The sequence below is a fragment of the Trachemys scripta genome, chromosome 3, assembly GCF_013100865.1.
Source record: "Trachemys scripta elegans isolate TJP31775 chromosome 3, CAS_Tse_1.0, whole genome shotgun sequence".
In the NCBI taxonomy this organism is placed as follows: Eukaryota; Metazoa; Chordata; order Testudines; family Emydidae; genus Trachemys; species Trachemys scripta.
The window spans coordinates 110,694,678-110,718,507 of NC_048300.1; the positions used below are offsets into that span (position 1 = coordinate 110,694,678).

Below are 23,830 nucleotides of genomic sequence, written 5' to 3' on the forward strand. Positions count from 1 at the left end.
TCAGAGGGGTAGCCGTGTTAGTCTGGATCTGTAAAAAGTGACAAAAAGTCCTGTGGCACCTTATAGACTAACAGACATATTGGAGCATAAGCTTTCATGGGTGAACACATGCATCTGACGAAGTGGGTGTTCACCCATGAAAGCTTATGCTCCAATACGTCTGTTAGTCTACAAGGTGCCACTGAACTTTTTGTTACGTTTTACTTTCCATTATTGCTAAACTAACAACAGCCCTTTCTTGCTCATTAATAAACATTTATTTATATGAACTGAAATAAAACACCACACCAAAGAACCAAAAAGAAAGTTACATTTGAGCAAAACCTGGAAGAAAAGCACGTACTCTGAAAGCTGAATCATATAGGCAAGCTCTCAATGAAACTATATGCTCAGTCAAGTATTTAGTCCCAAATTATTACTAATGTAAATTCTTTCTTGTCTATAAAATAGTCATTTTGGGAAACTGATGCTTATTTCAAGAAATTTTAAGAATTTATTCCAAGGTCAAAGGTCTCATGGTATGATTTTTTTAAAATACATTTTCAGTTGAAAAACTATCCAATAATTCTTTGGAAATGTGGAGAGGGATGGGTTACTGATAGTTTTTAAATCTGAGTGTGCTACAACTTTAAAAACAACATTGATCCACATAAAGACTCATTAGTCAGATTTGGATTCAAATGTTCTTTCTATAGTTAGAAGGAAAATGCCATGCCCCCAGAACTCCATTAAGGTCATTGCCTGTTCCAGTAAGGCTATAACTTTAGTGAGAACTGACGGCAGAGTCTGGCTTCAAATTTATCAGTTATCTAAACCCACTCTCTCTATATACAAACTTATTAGCCTACAATTCCCACTCTGATGACCTGGAATAATGGCCCTAATCTTTGTGCTGGGTGCTCTGCAGCCAACTCATAAGTGCAGCTTTAGGCTATCTTTACAGTGCTATGCAAAGCCATTCCCCTCCAGCATCAATTACAAAAGCTGTTGTAATTTGCAGAAGCTGCCAAGAATTTCCAAGAAGCCCTCTCCTCCTACTTTAGCCACAGGTAGAAGCTGCTGGGTCAGCTATCTGCCCCGAGCCCCAGCGCTCCTCCCAGATCTAAAGCCCTGAGCCCTGGTGCTCCCATGGGGCAGAGGCCCTGAGGGCCCCTCCCGTCCCAAGCCTTGATCTCCCCCCACCCTGCAGCTGCAACCTCAACTCCCTCGTGGCTGAAGTCTGTAACATTTTGTTGAAAGTTACAGAACATTTCAGATATATGAACAACCTCCATTTCCGAGGTGTTCGTAACTCTGAGGTTCTACTGTACAAACTAAAATTTCATACAATGACTTGTTTATACTGCTCTATACACACACTATACACTGAAATATAAGTACAATATTTATATTCTAATTAGGGCTGTCAAGCAATTAAATAAATTAATCGCGATTAATCACACTGTTAAACAATAATAGAATACCATTTACTTAAATATTTTGGATGTTTTCTATATTTTCAAATATATTGATTTCAATTACAACATTGAGCACTGTACACTTTGTATTCTATTTATATTTATTTTTATTACAAATATTTGCTCTGTAAAAAAACAAAAAAATAGTATTTTTCAGTTCACCTAATACAAGTACAGTAGAGAAATCTCTTTATAATGAAAGTTAATTCTACATTTCTAAGTTCATATACAAAAAATAACTGTATTCAAAAATAAAACAATGTAAAACTTTAGCGCCTACAAGTCCACTCAGTCCTCCTCCTTGTTCAGCCAATCGCTCAGACAAACAAGTTTGCTTATATTTATGGGAAGTAATGCTGTCCGCTTCTTGTTTACAATGTCACTTGAAAGTGAGAACAGGCGTTCACATGGTATTGTTATAGCTGGTGTCACAAGATATTTACGTGGCAGATGCGCTAAAGATTCATATGTCCTTTCATGCTTCCACCACTATTCCAGAGGATATGCATCCATGCTGATGACAGGTTCTGCTCGACAACGATCCAAAGCAGTGAGGACCAATGCATGTTCATTTTCATCATCTGAGTCAGATGCCACCAGTAGAAGGTTGATTTTGATTTTTTTTTTTTTGGTGGGTTCGGGTTCTGTAGTTTCCACATCCAAGTGTTGCTCATTTAAGATTCCTAGCAGCATTCTCCACAACTCCTCTCTCTCAGATTTTGGAAGGCACTTCAGATTCTTAAACCTTGGGTTGAGTGCTGTAGCTATCCTGAGAAATCTCACATTGGTACCTTCTTTGCCTTTTGTCAAATCTGCTGTGAAAGTGTTCTTAAAATGAACATGTGCTGGGTCATCATCCAAGACTGCTATAACATGAAATATATGGCAGAATGCGGATAAAACAGAGCAGGGGACATACAATTCCCCCCCAGCCACCCAGGAGTTCAGTCACACATTTAATTAACTTTTTTTTTTTTTTTATTTTATTTTTTTTAAATCAAGCATCGTCAGCATGTCCTCTGGAATGGTGACCGAAGCATGAAGGGGCATATGAATATTTAGCATATCTGGCACATAAATACCTTGCAACACTGGCTACAAAAGTACCATGCGAATCCCTGTTCTCACTTTCAGGTGACATTGTAAATAAGATGCAGTAAGCAGTATCTCCCGTAAATGTAAACAAACTTGTTTGTCTTAGCAATTGGCTGAACAAGAAGTAGGACTTGTAGGCTCTGAAGTTTTACATTGTTTTATTTGAGTGCAGTTATGTAACAAAAAAATTAAATAAAAAAAATCTACATTTGTAAGTTACACTTTCACCATAAAGAGATTGCACTACAGTACTTGTATGAGGTGAATTGAAAAATACTATTTCTTTTGCCATTTTTACAGTGCAAATATTTGTAATGAAAAATATAAAGAGTGAGCACTGTACACTTTGTATTCTGTGTTGTAATAGCAATCAATATATTTGAAAATGTAGAAAAACATCCAAAAATATTTAATAAATTTCAGTTGGTATTCTCTTGTTTAACAATGTGATTAATCACGATTATTTTTTTTTTAAATCACAGTTAATTTTTTTTTAGTTAATCGCGTGAGTTAACTGCGATTAATCGACAACCCTAATTCCAATTGATTTATAATTATATGGTCAAACTGATCATGGAAGCAATTTTTCAGTAATAGTTTGCTGTGATACTTTTGTATTTTTATGTCTGATTTTGTAAGTAGTTTTTAAGTGAGGTGAAACTTGGGGGTGTGGAAGACAAATCAGACTCCTGAAAGGGATACAGTAGTCTTGAAAGGTTGAGAGCAACTGGTTTAAGGGATGTGAATTTTCTGCTTTTTCCTCTCTTCTCATTAACTGTGGTCTCCCTGGAACCGGTACTTTTTTACCTTTTAATTTTTGAATATTTTATGAGTGACTCCGCTCCCCCCCACTGTAATCAAAACAACCACCCCCTCCCCCACTAAGCTTTCATAATGCCTCCAGGTTTCAAAAAGAAAGAACTTATACCAAGTCTACTGGCCAAATATGTTTGTAGTGATGTATAAATGAATTTGCAGAGGCAAGCAACGGCAGATATGTTTCTTCTTAACAAGTCCATCATCAATTCCTATCAGTCAAGAATAAAAGTCAAGCCCCTCCTACCACCCAAAAAAGGGACAGAAATCCAGTTCTTAAGAAGTTAAAACAAAAAGGCATTCAATGAAGACAAACTCACCAAAAGTTCACCTACTTGCATCACACCAGATGAATTAAATATCTCAATGCTGTAGTCCAGGGGTCGACAACTTTCAGAAGTGGTGTGCCAAGTCTTCATTTATTCACTTAATTTAAGGTTTCACGTGCCAGTAATACATTTTAACATTTTTAGAAGGTCTCTTTCTATAATATATAACTAAACTATTGTTGTATGTAAAGTAAGTAAATAAGGTTTTTTAAATGTTTAAGAAGCTTCATTTAAAATTAAATTAAAATGCAGAGCCCCCCGGACCGGTGGCCAGGACCCGGGCAGTGTGAGTGCCACTGAAAATCAGCTCACGTGCTGCCTTCAGCACGCGTGCCATAGGTTGCCTACCCCTGCTGTAGTCAGACCAAAATAGCAATGAAGAGGTCTGCATTACCAACCATTTACAGGTCAGTTCAGGTAGCATAAACATTAAAAACCCCACAGAGAGCTGAACTGCAAGAAGGTTTTTAAGTACTGCTATTTTTAGGAACAAAGAAGCAAGCCCCTGCGTGCAAAAATACCCAGTTAAAATGCATTTTAGTTTATTGGTGCAGAGATAGAACACAGCACCACAGCACTGTATGCCATCCAACGTACCTGCACAAAAGGCTCCTGGTCAGGTCTGACACAGTAAACAATCCGAATATCCAAAGGTATTTTTCGCACTCTCATTGTTATAGAATTTATTTTCACTGTATCAAACTTCTCTTCTGTACTGCCAAAGCTGTTTCTTACACGCTAGACAAGGCAGCTACTGCTTCTGACACGCTGTGATAACATTGCTTATATACTTCCCTGGTACAGTCTTACTTTCTGTTTCCCCAACATCAAGCATAAGTTTCACAAAGGATTATGACCAAATTAGGGCTTCACTCAAAGCCATTGCCTGGTAGATTCACCTTCATATGTAAAAGCTTTAAAGGTTTTTTTTTTTTTTTTGGGGGGGGAGGGAGGAAACCTTTGGAACCATTTCCAGCTATTTCCTTATTGCCACCAGCACATATTTAAAATAGAACAATGAGAGTTCAGCATGACAGGAGCAGCGGTTTGTCTCCTGTGCCTTGTGGTAGGCATTCTGCAGCTCCTTCACTTTGACCCTGTACTGCAGAGTGTCCCAGTCATGGCCCCTTTCTGTCATTCATCATGAAATCTGTCCGTAGGTACCATAATTCCTATGGCTGGAGCGTGGCTGGGACTGGACAGCCTCCTCTCCCCAAAAGCTGATGAGGTCCAGCAGCTCGGAATTGCTCCAAGCGAGGGATTGCCTGGTGTGTGGAGCAGGCATGGTCACTTGGAAAGATGTGCTGAGACCACTACATGTGTCACTGAGCAAAAAGGAAGGGGACTTTCAAAATTCCCCAAGGAATATAAGGGGTGTGGCTCATGGTTGGTCACCTGAGGGCAGGGCAGGGCAGTAGAGTTCAAACCGATGACCAGAGGCAAGAACAGACTGTAATTGACCAGTGTCTCTACACTGGCACCGCGGCGCTGTAGCCCTGGTGCAGAAAGCTGTACACCTCTCATCGAGGTGGTTTTTTTACAGCACTGCAACTGCGCAATTTTTGCACACTAAGTGGCTTGGCATAGTGTACACACCTCGGGAGTTACTGCACAGAAAGCTGCTTTACTGCACAGAAACTTGCCAGCGAAGAGAAGGTCTAAGTTATTCCATCATCTTTTCTTCCTCTCTTCAGCTTCCCTCAACCTTTCTCTCTCTCTCTCTGTCCTTGGGTTTATTATCCCTCCCCATCACATCTACTTACACATCATGTGCTTGAACTAACAACTGCACAGTGAAACTTACCATATATACTTGTTCATAAGCCAAATATTTTTGGTAAAAAAATGACACATCAAAGAGTGGGGGGTCAGCTTATAAACGGGTCTACACCAACATTTGATGATTTTAAACTCTATGGAATCATTGAATTGAATATCTAATGCAGGGATTGGCAACCTTTGGCATGCCCCTGCCAGGGTAAGCACCCTACCGGGCAGGGCCGGTTTGTTTACCTGCCACCTCCACAGGTATGGTTTAAAAACTTGTTATGCAAATACTTACTGCAACTATTATACAGTCTATTGATTCTGCTGGAATTAGAAAGTTCCTTGCTTGGCCACTACTTGACCACTAGAGGATGATGGGAAAGGAGAGCAGTAGGGATGAGAGTAGGTATGTTGGACAGCCACAAAGCCTGAGGACACCATAATACAAGGAGTAAGAGTCCTATCAGTAAAAAAAGTACCAGAATGTTAGAAAAATTAAGAGAGAGTGTGTATTTAGATTCTCAGTGGATGATGCACATTCCCTGTATCATTCTTGAATCTCTGAAAAATAGAAGGCACTTACCTCCCAGCTTTTAGTTGATGGCTCACTGAAGAAGTTGTCTATCATATCAAGCTCTTCCTTTTCCACCACTACAAAACCTTGCTCTTTGGCATCTTTTCCATATACTTCTGGTGACCATTGAACAAAAAATGTATACAGATGATCTACCCTGTGAAACAAAACAAGAGAAGACATGGTATTCAGTTTTCCACAGAATTGACATATGGTATGCAAATTTCACTCAATGGCAAAGAATGAACAACAATTCAAGTTTTTGTCTATATATTTTCACACTCAAATTAATGCATTGCACAGCTACAGCTCCTTACAGCATTTTAAAATTTCAGCTCACGTCACCTTTGTGTTTTTCCCTTATTTTACACATGAGGAAACGGAGGCAGAGAGAAACCAAGTGGCTTGCCCAAGTTTACACAAAACTTGTGCGTCAGAGTCAAAGATAGAACTTCCACCTCCCAGTCTTCTTTATTCACAGAATTTAAGGCCAGAAGGAATCAATCATTATGATCATTCAGTATGACCTCCTATGTAAAACACAGGCCAAAGAACTTTTCACCCAATAATTCCCACATCAAGCTCCTTACTTATGGTGGAGCTATAGCATTATTTTTTTCATTAGAAAGACTTAACACCACCACTGTCCCTCCTCCTTTTATCACAATGGAAATGTTCAGTTATTGCTGGTTTTCTGAAACTGACAGTATAACAACATCCCCAGGTAGGTAGAGAGCTAGCTCATCACCGTCTTCCTTTGCTATTTATTAAACACACCTTAAAAAGTTATTGCAGTGTATAAAAATGAGCATCAGTGACCTATTTACACCAAAATTATTTTGTTGTGATAGTGCTAGAAATTGTGCAATTAGAATACACCCTCTCACTAATACTTTCCTGTCAGTAGATGCGCCACTTCCCAGAGGCCTATACCTATCGATGAAAATTAAAAGTACTAACTAGAGACCATACCTATGAAGTTATAAATAATTATACTACATAGGAATATTGTCAACTAGCAAGTTATTTTACCAGCAATCTTGATTACTCCTTGACAGACAGATAAAAACCAAAGATGAAGGACCTTATTTCATTACCTTTTTCCTGGGAATTTATCAGAAGTTATTACTACAACAACAAAAACAGGTGAAAATTGGTGAAAAAAATATTAATAATTCTTCTGGGTAAATACTGGAGTATATTTTTGTGGACGGAAGGACAGAGGGGAAAAAGTATTCAGTAGATTAATGCTTTAATGAATGGAATTCAATATGGTTTGCTACAGAACTAAAACAGAACTCAAAACTCAATGCCACCTCTGAGTTTAAGAAAACAATAGCTTTCTAATCCCCAATTAAAAATTTTCATTAGAACAAACAATTTACTGTTGTAGACTTAGTGCTATGAGCCCTATAAATATTTACATTTAATAATTGGGCCACACCATTTGCAGTGCATACACTCAATTTCATGCTTTTCTCCTGCTTTTGTTTTCTTAAAACTTGATTACTTCCTGCTGTTCTGAAACATACTCTAAAATGGAAAGAAAACGAAAATCTGTATCGGTGTGTCAGATCTTTAAACCGTTACCTGCTAACCACTTAAAATGTGTAACGGGTGGGCATGAGATTCATTAGTACATTCAGATGTACATGCACTTCATACATATTATTTTGACAGATATTGATGTTTACTTTTCAGCTTTTTATTTTTAATCAACTGAAATTTCACAGTTGCAGAGCTATCAGACAATTATTGTCTGACAGATATTGAGATTAAAAACTTTCCAGTTTTATAGACAATTTGTGCATTAACAGTTAACATCACATGTCAAAAATATACAAAGTAAATATCCTTAAAATCAATAAATTCTTGTTTTTTACTAATCACTTGCTAATCCATTTGTAACAAGCCTAATTAAATAGTCTAAATCACTGTTTTTCCCCCAACACAGTCTTACTTTGCCTAGCTATAAATTTCAATCATCATCAAAAGGAATTTTTTTTTCAATTTGTGTCTATAGTGAAATCAATTTTATCAACATTTACCAATACAAATCTAATCCATCCAAGCCTACCTAGAAGATTCTTTCTACAGTACAAATCATTTTAGGATTTATGATGTATGCATGACTGCTCTTGAACGTTTTTATAAAACACCAAATAAGCAACATCATTCATTTCCTCCTAAAGCACAAACACTGCAATAAAACACCGGTGGTTGGGGTGGGTCAATTGACGCAGGGGCTTAGGTTGCAGGGCTATAAACTGCAGTGTAGATGTTTGGGTTCAGGCTGGAGCCTGGGCTCAGGGATCCTCCCCCCTTGTGGGGTCTCAGAGCCAAGCCTTGAGACCCTGCGAGGGGGGAGGCTCCCAGAGCCTGGGCTCCAGCCTTAACTTCTACACTGCAGTTTTATAATCCCACTGCCTGAGCCAGCTGACCAGGATCAGCCAGGGGTGTTTAATTGCAGTGTAGACATTTTCTTAAGAGTCAAATTCTGCTGATGGCTACTCCTGTGTAAATCCAGAGTAACTCCATTTAAGACAATGGAATTACACTGGTCAGAATCTAGCCCTTAATCACTAAAATTATCAACCCCCAAATTCTAGACAGATTAAACACAAAATGCTAGTTGGGGATTAACCAAAAAATTATACCTACAAAAGGGACACCAATAGTTGGCTGCAAATGCTCTCCCAGATCTCAGCTACATCTTGGGCCACTGGCTCACTTTGGACCCAGAGATTTGGCTGCAACTCCCCACACCCCCAAGCAGAATGAGAGGTGGGGTTTTTGCTACATCACAGACACTTCCTTTCCCTATCTCAAGAGGGGGAACAAGCTTACTCCTCTCTTGTTCCCCCGTCAGCATAGACACCAGCTGCACAAATCCATGTTCCACTGGAGGACCTTCTGTTTTTACTGAATTTAAGTTCTCATTTTAAAATTTTGTAAAAAGTGACTATGGTTGCAAAGAACAACATTCCAAAGGCAAGGCCAAATCCAAGTCCAAGTCTGTGGACAGCCTGTAACAGTAGCCCAGAGAGGTTTGCAATGCATTGGGACAGGTAAGTAGGGTGGGGGGTGTGTGTGTGGAGGGGAGTTTAACTCTGAAGTTTAACGGCAATTTAAAATGTCCATTATTAACTATTTCACTGCTCATCACCATAGCAGAACTATTTAGCTAATGTGCGTCTCCAAAGTGGTTGGATAACAGAAATTAGAGATGCAAAAAGGGGGTGGGAAATAAAAGTTATGTGCACTACACAGGCTGGGCAAATCTGGGGCTGATCAACCGTAATCAGCTAGGGGAGCTTATGGAAGCCTTATTCTCTAGCTATTGAGGACTCTACTCTCTGAAAATCTGAAGCCACTTGACTAACTCAAACAGCTAACAAAATCTGCATGCTTATAAAAATATCAAGCTGTGGAGAGGAGCTTGTGGCTGTCATAATGGTGGAGGAGATATGGCTTTTATTTCTAGTTGCAAGATTTTTCCCCATGGACAACTTCAGCAGAATGATCTTTCCCACTTCCTGACTTGCTCAAGAAATAGGAATGTGACAATGATCCCTATGCTGAATGGATCAGAAAGTTTTCACATTCATTTGATCAACAGTTTTAAAATTTCTAAAGGGACAACAAAATGTCCAAGTTGCTTACAGACTCATTTTTAGCTTAACCTGTAGAAAACAGTCACAGTTGAGCTAGACATGTCTGATGTGCAATACTCTGATCCAAAGTTTGGGAAGCTAGCTAAATTTCTACCAATCCCTGTGAAGGAACTGATATGCAGAGAGCTACTGTTGTGAAAGCATGTTTGAAAGTATTTATGTTTGTGGAAAAAAACAAAAAATTCTATGACAGAGCTAAACAAATCCACACATTGTAGACCCAAACCAGATTCTATAATGTATGTGACAACCTCAAAAACAAAGCCAGACAAGAGGAAGGACTGAGAGAACCAGTATGAGCCATTAATACCAGTTTCTTAAAACATTATACTGTGCATGTACTGAAAAACTACTATGTATGCTTACAGCACTGTCTACTTATAAAACTGTGTGGTTAGCATTCGCTCAAATCCCATGTACATTTAATGTAAATTAGGTGCAGCCCTTGTACTAATGGTAAGGTGTGCAACCCACGGTGCAAGAAAAGTTTTGCATCACTGACCTATTTAAGAGGCAGGCAACTTTGGAGAGGTTTTTTATTTTTTTTAATTATTATTTTGACTAAGGCCAGTTTTACTGCCTAATTCAGTACAAGGCTGCACCTAATTTACTCCTAATTCAGTCATCTGCTTTTCAAAGCAAGGTCCTTGTATTAGGCGGTCACTACAAGAAAAGGTCAGTTGTTCAAAGGATGAAATGATGTACCTTTTGAAGGTAACTGAAGAAGTGATATACAACACATCACCTCTGCTTCAGTGCATTATAAATGTCAAAATGGAGGAATTCCCAGTCCTTACTTTCTAAAAATTATACTGTAACTGACAATTTCCTAACTCTAAAAGTGTGGCATCCAACATGGGGAAATCCTATCGTAGACCTAATTTTGCAGATAAAGAGGACATGATCACAGAACTAAAAGTTAAGGGTTGCCTAGATGCATGCAACTGAGACTGGATTACATTTGTTATGTGTACAGAGAAAGTCCCAACCAGTAATATATATACTTAGTGCTTTACAAGGGCCATTTCACAAAGATGAAAATTGTAAGTCAGATCAGCTAGGAGAAAGAACAGAAAAATGTTAGTGATAATTGGGAACTGTTCAAGAATGTTTTACTAGATGGGCCAAAAGCAAAAAACCCGAGAAAGAAGGCTATGCTGGTTAAACAAAAAAAACCAAACCAACCCCCCTAACCCATACCCTTGCTTAGCGGGGAACTGAACTCAGCAGTAAAACTAAATAATATATAACAAATGGAAAAAAAGGGAAACTGATAGCAGTGAACATACATTAGAGGTGAGAAACTGTAGGAAATTGATAGGGAAGCAAAAGGACACAAGACAAAATCCATGGCCAGCAGAGTTAAGTACAATAAGGAGAGGTATTTTAAAAGTATACAGAAACGAAAGGAATCCTTACAATGGAACTGGTCCATTATGTAAGAACTGTCACTAATAATGCAGCAAAAGTATTAAAAAATATGTGTGTTCTGTATTTGGGAAAAAAGCTAAATGTTTTCATATCATATGAGGGTGATTAAATAACTCTACATAAGTAACTTAAGGGCATGTTACACAGTAGCTACTGAAGTTAGACATCTTTAAATCAAGAGGTCCAGATAACTTGCATCCAAGAGTTTTAAAAGAGCTGCCTGAGTAGTCTTCTACTTTTTAAAAGGTCTTGGAACACTGGGGAAGTTCCAGAAAACTGGAAGAAAAGCTTATGTTGTGCCAATATTTAAAAGGGGGGGGAAACAGGACAACCCACGTAATATCCCTGACTTCAATCCTGGGAAAAATAATGGAATGGCTGATATGGGACTCGATTAATAAAGGAGGGTAATTTAATTAATGCGAATCAGCATAGGTTTATAGATAAATTCAGACTAGAAATAAGTTAAAATATAAAATAAGTAACAGTGATGATAATCAATCATTGGAAGGACTTTCCAAGGGCTGTGGTGGATTCTCCATTATTGGAAATTTTAAAATCAAGATTGGATGTTTTCCTTGAAGATATTCTCCAGTTCAAACACGAGTTCATTCAGGGAAGTCTCATGGCTTGTGTTATATAGGAAGTCAGGCTAGACTAGCACAGTGGTCCTTTCTGGCTTTAGAATCTATAAAGGGTATATGAAAGTGAACATCCAAGGCACCCACTGGCTGCATAACTAGAACACATTGCAAACCTATTGTATCTTACCTATCTGGAGTTCCAAAGGACACTGGACATCAGTGCTGGGATCACCCAAGGAGTCCAATCCTTAACTTTATCTAGTCTGCTCCATTAATCATATGAACAATAGGAAAGGGAGGGAAATTTTGGGTCAGCCTCTCCAGATGGCCCTAGCACTAATGTCCAGAATCATGTCAAAATCCAAATGGATCCCTGTCACACCACCCATGATGTACAGTCCTGGTATATTTGACATAGGACCATGTTATGATTCTAGACCCTTGCTAGCTAGAATGGAATTCAACTTGCAAGAAATTTCTTGCAAGAGATCCAACTTTAAAACCACTAATCTCCTCTCAACTGACAGAATGTCAGTTTGTTTACAGCCAGGGTTCCCTGGAACAAAAGACAAACCAGCCAGAATCTCATCTTTTAAAATAACTGTGTTGGAAACAGAAATTGCCCATATTCATCGAGCACCAAAACCCTACCACCTTTCTTTCCTGAAGCTACTGTCTGCACCAAACATAACAAGTGAGTGCCAATGAGAGCGAGCCTGATTCCTGGATGCTGATACCAAGGCAAAAAAATAAATCCATACATTTGCCTGATGAAAAGCTACTGCAGGTAGCTAACAAGGTTTACTTTTTAATATGGACACTACTCTGAATACTGTAGTAATTAGAAAAAAAATTAAAATAGCATGCACATGTGTGTTTTGAATTTGTAAGTGTATATTTGGCAGTTCTGGATTCAAGCCTGATATGTGCACTTCAGTCCCTGCAAAGCAGAATTTAAAACAAAAATGAAGAAATTATTGAATAGTGTGTTTCACCTTGAATCATTTCATACTAGTCTTCCTTAATCTGTGCATCATTGTTTTTTCACCACTTTCCATACATACCTTAAACTAAAAAACATTCTACAGTTGTGTTTACTTTCCAGCACTAGATATTTTTCCTCTTAATGCCTTTAAAGAAATAATTTTAAGAGTAGCTCAACAAACAGTCTAATATCCTCAACAACAATTGAGAATCATTCAGAAATGTAATTCTACAGATTCACTTAGTTCCAGAGAAATATAAAACCATACAATACAAGCCCACTTATACTTACTCTCCAACGCTGTAAGCAACACCCATTGTCAGGTCTACCAGCAAGCGAATTAGTTACTCTCAGTCACTGTCCAAAAGCATTAGAGCTACTCTGCCAGTTAGCAGCGCAAGAAGTCCCCTTATGTAGTGCACCTTTTTCAGCTGAGACTTCTTTAATGATTACATCTTCCAGTTACGTGCTAGAGACAAGGACTGCTGCGATTTTGCAATCAAAAGAGCAGCCTTGGAGTCACCGATTAACTCAACTACATCATCAAGGATAATAGGGAGACGTATTTTTGGGACTTTCTGTAACTTGTAAGTCATGTATTGCACGAGAAGGAATCCAGTAGAAGAATTAAGACAGAAGACAAGGTGGATACATGATTTGTTACAGTTTTGTGACCCCACAGGAAGCAAATACTGGGTTCTACACATTTTTTTAAAAAAAGTTGTATTAAAAGCTATTAAAACAGTTAAAACTAAGGAATAAAATTTTTTGTGCCTCCACTACTGATGTTTCAGGTAGATTACAGAAAACATTGAAAAACAGATCAATTCAGACAGGTATACAATGGTATGATACCAAATTTAAAAATCATGAAGTAATTTTTTTCATGTGACTTTAGCACTCATGAAACGTACCAGACTGAAAGACCTGGGTGCCTGCACTATGAATGCACACAGCAAGTACTACACCAGGAGGGGCAGTTTAAGTTCCCACTATCTCTCCAGCACTGAAATGCAGTCACCTGTGGGCTAATTACAGCAGTGTTTTAACAGCATACAGCAACACTACATGAAAGTTTAGGATGGGGTGAACTCATCAAAGTTGAAACTATGGGGGAATTTAACTAGACAGAATGACGGGGAGCATGGATCCTGATTTCACCACATTCTGGCTACATTTTTTTTTTTTTTAAAGTCTTAATGAATAAAACAAAGATACACTAAGATGTCACACAGGTTACTACAGGGGTGGCCAACCTGTGGCTCCGGAGCCACATGCGGTTCTTCAGAAGTTAATATGCGGCTCCTTGTATAGGCACCGACTCCGGGATTGGAGCTACAGGTGCCAACTTTCCAATGTGCTGAGGGGTGCTCCCTGCTCAACCCCTGGCTCTGCCATAGACCCTGCCACCACTACACCCCTTCCTGCTCCCTCCCCTGAGCCTGCCGTGCCCTGGCTCGTCCTCCCCAGAGCCTCCTGCATGCCTCGAAACAGCTGATTGGGAGGTGCAGGGAGGAAGGGGGAGGTGCTGCGGCAGGGCTGCCAGTGGTTGGGAGGCACTGGGAGAGTTGGGGGGAAGCTGATGGGGGGCAGCTGATATATTTCTGTGGCTCTTTGGCAATGTACCTTGGTAAATTCTGGCTCTTTCTCAGGCTCAGGTTGGCCACCCCTGGGTTACTATGACTGAGTTGCATGGGGGAGAATTTGGTTTCATTGGTGGCAGGTTGAGAGGGTTTATATGTGGCTATTGAGCCTATACAGGTTGAGGTGTTTTTTTTTGGTACATTTGGAATGAATAATTTCATCAGCACCTGAAGTTTTATAACTAGACAACGCTTTTTTTTGATCTATGGAAAAAAAAAAAAACAGCCCTACATGGTCTGCTGTTCACAGCTTTTCCCAGGGAATAGCACACCGAAACAGACCTGATTATGGACAGCAGTGAAAAACTTTCAAGGTTTTGAATAGCAGCTCTGAAAGTCACCAGTCTGGTTGATTTCACTGTGAGGCTCTTTGACAAAGTTAAGACCAGCAGCAGAGGTATTGGAGCTGTCAGCCTGCAGACTCCGTGGCAGCAGTTCACATTTAGAATGATTTCTTTGTAATCACAAGGGCTAGAAAATTAGTTTTAAAAAAAAAATAGCTTAAATTATACATGGCCACTTCACTCACCAGAAGAATTTTCTACTCCTCAATGAGAAGTAGGCAAGTTATTTTTCCAAGCATGACTAAGGTTAATATATATTTCAGATTTATCCTTGAGCACAGAATAAGCACCCAGAGAAAGACCTTTAGCATTTTTTATACAACATTAAATTAGATACACCACCTAAAAAGCAATACTGGCCTTGCACTAAGTTACAGTATCACTCAAACTCTGAAGTGCTGGCTCACATTTTAATCTAGAATTTTCTTAATCTACAATTTTGTGACCCCACTGGAAGCAAGTACTGGGTTCTGCACATAGCTTTTTATTCACTGGCTATCTTCAACTACAGCTCAAACCACTATAAATTTAACTACTACCAACATTCCAGCTGGATTAAACCTTTATCTCTGAGTCAGCAAGTTCCACACCACTGCTCTGCTTAACTAACTCCTTTCTAAAATGCACCCGGGGATCAGACATAGCTAATTTTATCTTTGTTTTTTGTATTCTGAAACTATTGGAAGATTAGGAAAATATGATTTTTAAAAACTGACTACAGCTTAAAACCCCTGACTGATATTTGCAACAGTGGGATAATTCTCTCTCCTTAATTTTTGGATAATCAATAGAACTAACTGAGGAGCTCTACATATTATGTGAGTCCATTATAGCAATACAAATGCTGGAGGCGATGGGAGGAAGAGGGTAGGAAGGTTGCATGTCAAAAGTGGCAGCAGCTGGAAAAAAGCCCTCTCAAAACATAAGTCTGAAAAAGCCCTACCATTGCAAAGATCATTTAGCAATATGAAATGAGACTTTAGGTAACTGACTGCATTAAAGCCTTATTTCATCAAGTTTGATGAGCAAATACAGCCAGTTATGCTCTTTTGTCCATCCGTGAAAGCTAGATGTTACTGGTACAGTGAAATGCAGGTAAGCAGTTTTAGCAAACGGGTCCACATCTGCCAAAAAGGAGAAAAATCAAGAGCATGGCTTAACGGGTGATTTACTTTGAAAAATGACCTTTAAAATAATTGGCATTGCGGGGTTCTGGATTTATTGCTGCTCACTGACCTACTAGCAAACTAAGCTAACTTGCTGTGTAAGAAGATAATTTTGTGATGTGCCAACCCCACAAACTCAATCTGGGAAGGAGCAGGGGGAGGGGGAGAACACAACCACACACACACACACACACACACACACACACACACAAAACCACACACAGGCTTCCTTTTGGCCTGTACATCATTGTAGTGTTAGAGATCCTGCAAACCCAATTCTGCCCTAATTTACACCAAAGAAGCCCCATTGACTTCCATCCATACTCTGACAATTACATAACGTGGAACTGCTCAAATGGAATTGTCAGGCAGAGTTTGAAATTGGAACTTAAAAAATTCCACGTGTAAGCCTGAATAGATCCAGCTCACTCTCACATAATTGTGTTGGCTCCACGCTGCTAACAAAACTTCAGTACGACGACACTGGCCACCTTCTAAAGCATTTGACAGACCATCAGTCTCCAAATACAAACTGGAAACAGATGTGAGTAAGAAGATGCCATTATTACATAACCGCATTGAAATGCAGACCTAAGTATTGTACTCTTGGGCTCTGAAGGAAGCAATACCCTTTGAAATGCCCACATTTGACAGAATTTCTCTACAGCAGCCACATGACTATCTTTACAAGCTACAAATTCCAATGGAATAAATATTTTAACAGGCTAGAAATTCAATTGAATCATGATGCTCTAATGAAGTCTCTGGAACTTATTCTATGGCTCTTAGAATAAGTTTAAGCAAGAAATTATTCAACTACTATACACAATATATCCTTCCAGCAGAGTAAATTGTTCTTTTCACAGCGGTCTCCTTCAGTTCAGGATACAAGAAACAACAGCTCAGTGAAAAAAAAAAAAAATCGATCTGTAATTCCTGTGCGCAGGAATCCAACCCTCCTTTGTTGAACATTATTTATTACAATTTATACTCTTCTAAACAATGGAAGCGGAAATAACTGAACTTCTTTGACAGTCACTTCTTCATCCCCACCTCCCAAACACCTCTCTGCTCACATGCTGCTAAGGAGGAGTAGGCTTTCCTTTGCGCTTCCAATCCCTCTTCACCCCATACACTTCCCCTGCATCCTCAAGAACACCACACAGACTCTTTACCTCCTAGCATTCCTGCTGCATTTGGGCTCTTGGACAAACTTTGGTGTGAGATACGGGGTGTCAGGATTTGCCTCTAAAATTGTTGATGTGATTGATAATTAATGAAGAGACAAATGTGTTTTGTATCATGTACTGCAGCCTACCTTTCCCGAGGAACAGCAAACCAGTACTCCGGCTGCTTTCTCCTTTTACCATACTGCTGTGTCATGGTGGTGCTTTGAGTAACAAAGGACTTTCTCATGGGCTTGCCCACTTTGATACACAGGAACATTGGAGGGGTCTTGCTTTTCTCCTCTTTTGAAGGAAGCATATCTGAATCAGAAACAAAAGGAATGATAGGCTTCCAGTACAGTACTCGTAGCTTAGATACAGACACAAAGATCAATCTCCTTCTGGGAAGGAATATTCAATACACAGAGTTTACCACATTCACCCTGGGAAGGCCCAAAGGCCACCTTTTCCAAAGACAGATGCCCAGGAACTGTTAGTGGCACACAGACCTTTTCCAAAAGGAGAGATTTAAATCCCCCCACCCCACCCCACCACCCGCCGACACAATTTGTGACCTAGACTATGATTCTCCTCTTACCTACTCTGGTGTAAATCAAGGATTTCTCCACTGAAGTAAATGGAGTTTATTACCCTGGTTTTAAGGGAGAATCAAGCCCTTAGACTTGAAAAAAGAAACACCTCACACATGCTGTGTAAACTGGAGGTCAGTTTGGCTTGGGTTCAAGAGAATTCCACATTTTCCAACGTGCTGCTATATTTCATCTATATTCACAGAATAGCAGAACAAACAGAATGGTGACTCAGCAAGACTGTGCTTATACTCCTGCTCAGCAGCACATCTTGGGTGGTCCAGCAGCACAAAAAGGACTAAGAAACAGTATAAACATGTGCACGCCTGCACACGCACACACACACACACACACTCACTCACACTTTAGAGTCATTATGTCGGTGTATACCACTCTGGATTTTTACACATTAGAAGTACATTGGCAGTCTTCAATGGAACTGCAGATCATGTCAGTACATAGCAAAATAATAGTAAATCTTTCAGCCACTGTGTGTCACAGTCAACACTATACATAGATGACATTTTATTGCCCTTATTGCTAAAATGTTACGAAAAATAGTTACTAAACATGGACAAGGCACACTAGCCATCCGTCAAACTCAGTAGCCCAAACTATTAGATGGGATCCTTTTTCTCCTATATTACTTCTGGATTGAGAATTTGTACGGTCAAGTTATCACCTGAAGGTTTATATTGTAAGATACCAAACTACACTGAAAAGGAAATAAATAGGAAGATCATCCTAGTGAGCACTGAACTGATGCTGCCCAGCTCCCACAGTTAACAGAATAAGAACAGACAGAGACCTACCTTCAATTGGTACTTGAATTCTCTGTAACAGCCACAGTCTGATTTCTGAATTATTGTCCAACTGTGTTTCTTGACACACCTTGTCCAGAGATGGTACTGATGACGACTTCAAAGACTCTTTAAGATCCTTTTCCTCCACTGCAGCCAAACGGACTTCCAGTGAAGGCTCTTTCCTTTCAATGCAGCTTGAATCCCCACTTTTAACTGTAAGAAGTTTGTTAACTTGGAACTCTGAACAGCTAAGTGTGAGGTCTACGCCTGTTGCTTTATTGTTTTCACCATCACCGTTTCCAGCCTTATGTAGCTTTTCAGAAGACTGTGACCCATCTTTATCTTTACTGAGGTAAAACTCAATAAGTTTGTTTTTATCTAGCTCCTTTTGAGTGTCCAGTGTAGTCTCCATCTTACCTGTCGGGGAACTGGCACACTTGTTTACTTCTGGCATGACATCTTGCTTCTCACATGATTCTGAGTCTATATCAGCTTTGGGTTCAACATCATTCTTTGTGACCAAGGAATCAAATGCCAGTAGGTCCTGGACTTCTGAAACAGATTTGGTTACTTGTGATCTGGATTCCCCCAACTCCTTGGGATCAAAAGAAAAACCTTCTGTTACTGCATCTTTTCTGTCTAATCTGGTACTTGTAAGAGATGCAGTCTCTTGGAGTTCAATGAAGTCATCATCTCCTCCTCCTATAAGGGAACATTCTTTGGTTTTGGAGTCTGAAGCAGCTTTTTCCCCAGAAGATTCCTTGGTATGTGCCCCTACAGCGGACCTTTCAGATGCTTCAGCGGAGGCCATGTCATTGGGAGGTTCCAATGACTTAGATTCCATTGAAACAGTGCTGTCAGAAGGCTTAAGAAGTTCAAAATCTGCAGATTTCTCCTTGTCCAAAGGCTTTATTGATTTGGAATCATCCCCATTTTGCTGCCTCTTCTCCTTGCTCAGGGACTTGAATTTGCTGAAAGGGTTGATATCTTTCTCAGAGGAAAGGTCTTCCCACTCTCCTGGCCTGTACAAAGGACAAAGATCCTTTGGAATGTCACTGTCAGGAAAAATGGTGGATGTATGTGGGATGTTAAAAACAAAATGGAAACGAAACAAAATGGCAAAGAAAACAACTTAAATATGTGAAAATGATTTTAAACAACAAAACCAAACCAAAAATGGCTTCCTTGAAAATAAAATGTAAGCCAGCTGAAATATATGGTATCAAAATGAAGAAACTGTGGGAAGTATAACTTTTAAAAGAGGAGTAATTCTGCAGCGTATATCTTATGGGGGAAGAAATGGTACATATGTAACTAACATGGTATGCGTTATCAGGTATTCAATAATACAAAAATAAGGCCAGCTAGTGTAAAATGGCATTGCTTTACTGAAGTCAAAGGACCTGCACTGATTTGCACCAGCTAAGGATCTAGCCCTGTTTATTCTGTTACTTCTCATCCTTTATAAAAGAGGAGTGGTATGTCTGGGACAATGCTCCGGACTCTTGCAGCATTCCTGCTTCTTTAACTGGTAGAAGTTAATTATTGAAAGTACAGAAAACCACAGAGAGAACCTTTACATTTTTTAAGCACTTACACAACTTTAGAGCTGTAAATGCCCTAAAAAGCTTAAAGTTACTTGTTATTCCCCCAATGCTAAAATTGATCATTTGACCGCAGGATTTCCCTAAAAACTTTAGGGATGGGTGGAGCAACCCATCAAAGAGCCTGAAAGTAGGAAAATCTTGGCAAAATATGGACATATAGCTCAAGATCTTAATTTACTTTGTTATTCACATAGGTCAAGTTTAAAGAGCCTGAGAACAGATAATGAAAGCTTATATATTTTCCCATGAAGATACTGGGATGCAAAGTATGGTATAGAGGTCTAAACAGATAAGACAGGAATCCCTATGACTAAGGGTCAGATTATGTCACAGATTCTGTGACATTCAGAGCCCTCCGTGACATTTTTCACCTCAGCCCTAGGGACCCAGAGACCCAAGCTGCAGTGGGCAGGCCCTGGAGCCCCAAGCCGCCCCATTATTTTTAGTAAAAGTCACTGACAGATTGAGGACTTCTGTGAATTTTTGTTTATTGCCTGAGACCAGTCAGTGATTTTTACTAAAAGTCATGGTGACAAAAATCTTAGCTTTACCTATGACTATACCACCACGATACATCTCTCCAGGGCTAGCTGCCTTTGTTCTGCATGGCTGAGATGTTATGACTAATTTTTTTTTGTTGGGTAGGGAAGAAGAGGGAAGATGACACATTTACTTAAAACAGTGAAACCCTGTTATCTGCATTGAGAAGACAGGTTGTTTTCTAGAACAGACCTGTGGACAGTGCTCATCATCAAAGTATAATTGACAAACTGTAAGTGAAAATACCAGGTAAGAAAACACTGCTGTGTATTAGAAGTAATTAAATGGATTACAATCTCTTATTCCTACATAAGAGGACCGATATTTTAGAGGTTTGTGGGAGGTAGGAATTTTCCTGCTGCTATGACCAGAAATATTTAAAAATACTGTTCCATTAACCAATATAGTTATAATAGCAACAGCAAGCAATTTGAACGAAAGCTAATCAGTAACATTCTGTAGTCACCTCCCGTCCATTAAGATTGTGGAACACTTTCTGGGGGGCCTCAATCAGTTGTAGAAACTAACCCGCAGGAATAAATATCACATAAACCTAAACATTACACATGGCGTGCCATCTTTCTCTCAGCCTTTGGACATTTTCACTGTCCTCTGTCTCTTAGGTTTTGATATCTACTACATGTGTCTCCTTTTCTGCTGTTGAAAAGTTTATTTTCCTTCATCTTTTATAGCAGTGGCTCTCAACCTTTCCAGACTACTGTACCCCTTTTAGAAGTCTGATTTATCTTACATATCCCCAAGTTTCACCTCACTGTAAAAGTACTTGCTTACAAAATCAGACATAAAAATACAAACATGTCACAGCACACTATTACTGAAAAACTGCTGACTTTCTCATTTTTACCATGGTATATAAATATTGTACTTACATTTCAGTGTAGAGTATATAGAGCCGTATAAACAAGTCATTGTCTGTATGAAATTTTAGTTTGTGCTGACTTCACTACTGAGTTTTATGTAGCCTGTTGTAAAAGTAGGCAAATATCTAGATGAGCTGATGTACCCCCAAAAGACATCTGGGTACCCCCAGGGGTATATCCCAGGGGTTGAGAACCACTGTTTTATAGGACATCACACCTTTCTGCCTTTCTCCACCTCTCTTTCCTTTAAGGCACTGTTAACTGTCTCTTCCCATGAACTTTATTACCACTCCCACCAAACCTCTCTTTTCTTGTTCTTGTTTTCCCCTCCCCTGCTGATAAGATGTAAACACAATCAGGAAAGAACACTCCTTACGATGGCAGGGCATCTTTAATCTTCATGTGAGAGATATCGTTGTAGAGGGCTATCGAGACAACCTCCTCCATAGGGCAGATGAGCCCATACTCTTCACAGCCATTCTCAATTACCAGAGGATCCGACTTATGTGGGTCAAACATGATGTTGTTTGGAGTCACTATCATGACACCCCCAACTACACCCTAATAATAAAAACAAATAAAGAGAGAGTTAGCACATCAAATCTAATCACTGACCAGAGGTCACTTTAATGAATAGCTCAGTGTCAACCTTTAAATTATTTGCCCAGTATAATACTCACTCTCATGTCTCTTTATACCCCTGTGGGGCAATATTTTCTAACAGAATGCTCTGGCTCCCAACTGCACTGGGCCAGGTATTATAAAGAAAGATAAATAAAAAGAGAACTCTTTAGAACATTCAAAATGCTTAGCTGACAAGGACAGGATTATAAAGAGGATTCAAGGTACTTAACTTTCATCCCTGGCTGCTATAAACTAGAGCTGCAGCTTGTTAATTAACCAGAAGCAAGAAAAGATTTTTTTATTTTATTTTTTTAAACCCACCAGCAACTTTTTATTTTGACTACACCTGCATGGTAAATCTGTGCTAGCAGCCCTACCTCAACCTGCTGGCACAGATTTCCGCACACATGCAGGGCCTCCCATTAATAGGGACATGGAGAGGTTGCTGTACGGACAGCAGATGAATCTAGAGTTCCACATCCCCTTTCTTGAGAGAGCTGTCTGGTACATAGAAAATCTTTTCTTGACCTATTTTACAGGGATCCAACATGGTGATTCCATTCTCCACCCTCCAATGGCACTACTGGCCAAGCTCGCAATTTATACTGCTGTGGAAACAATTTTTAACTCTTGGAAATGACTAGCCCTGGGTTGGATGAATGACTGTCTCCCACAATCGGATATGGGGCTCATGGATGTGGCCTTTTAGTAGCCTACAATCATGACCAAAATTTTCAGTAATACTGCATTTGATCAGAAGTCATTTGACAGACAGTTGTCATAAGGCCCAAATGACCACAAGATTAGCCTGCATAGCACTGCAAGCATCACAAAGGAAAAGGCTAGTCAACCAGCAAATCATGCCAGTGCAGGCTAGGAAGCCAGAGGAAGAGATACAAAACTAACAGATGGATACTAGGGAGCACATGTTGCCTTTTGTTTGTGGAGCAAAGGCAAGATATACTTTGCACATCCTTCTTCTGTGTGGTGTGTGTGTATGGCAGGAGGTTCTGCCATTCAGACTCACAGTTATCAAAGTCACTGTTCTCAATACAGACAGCAGAAGGCCATATATATAGGCCAAGTTTTGTATTTGGGTCAAAGCGGAAACAGGAATCGATCAGACTCTGCTTTGCCAAGACCAAAGTCCACACTGGACTGCTGAGGTGTGAAGCTGTTTTTGGCTCCTAAAGCATACGTAGGCGTCAAAGAAACTGACAGTTATATATTTTGAAATGGAACCCAGTATCAAAAGCTTTATACAAGAAAGCACTGTGTTGTACATGATTCTGCACAAGACACACTAGTATTCTGCTACTTTCTACAAAAACTCCAAGTTGGTTAAATGCGTATTCCACATCTGTTCAGAAACAGAAAAAGCGAGAGCCCTGAATGTAAATCGTATACAAAACAATAGGACAAAAAGGGAAAAAAAGCTAAGTTGAAACAATTAGTATCTCAGGTGTTTCCTGTTGGCTCCAAAGAACATGAAAACTCAAGTGTATAAACATCTTTTATAGGAAACGTAAATGAGAAACAACAAGAGTAGATAAGAAAAATAAATAAGTGTAAGAAAACTGTTTTCAAACTTCAGGAGTAAGAGAACTAAGATCTGCCCTGATCTTGTGCATTTACCTCTTGAGAATGTTCAAAGCCAATTCAGGTCACACATATACAACAACAACTTGTCCATTTTATAAAGTGATCCTGTAATTTAATGGAACTTTGCAGTCTCTACTCAGGCATTTTGTACA

At 39.4% G+C, this 23,830-nt stretch overlaps 1 protein-coding gene across 7 annotated transcripts in view; it reads right to left on the reverse strand.

Moving 5' to 3' along the window:
• NCOA7 (nuclear receptor coactivator 7) overlaps positions 1-23,830 on the reverse strand; it is a 132,302-nt gene that overhangs the window by 10,932 nt on the left and 97,540 nt on the right. For 4 of the 7 annotated variants that reach the window (XM_034765731.1, XM_034765733.1, XM_034765734.1 and 1 more), the window contains 4 exons: positions 21,829-22,013; positions 18,434-19,479; positions 17,184-17,352; positions 6,048-6,195 (listed from right to left, as the gene is read on the reverse strand). In XM_034765731.1, coding sequence (XP_034621622.1) covers positions 6,048-6,195; positions 17,184-17,352; positions 18,434-19,479; positions 21,829-22,013 — 1,548 coding nt within the window. Of the gene's footprint in view, positions 1-4,294; positions 4,603-6,047; positions 6,196-17,183; positions 17,353-18,433; positions 19,480-21,828; positions 22,014-23,830 lie in introns of those variants that run through there. The other 3 variants (XM_034765736.1, XM_034765735.1, XM_034765737.1) reach the window with 2 other exon arrangements.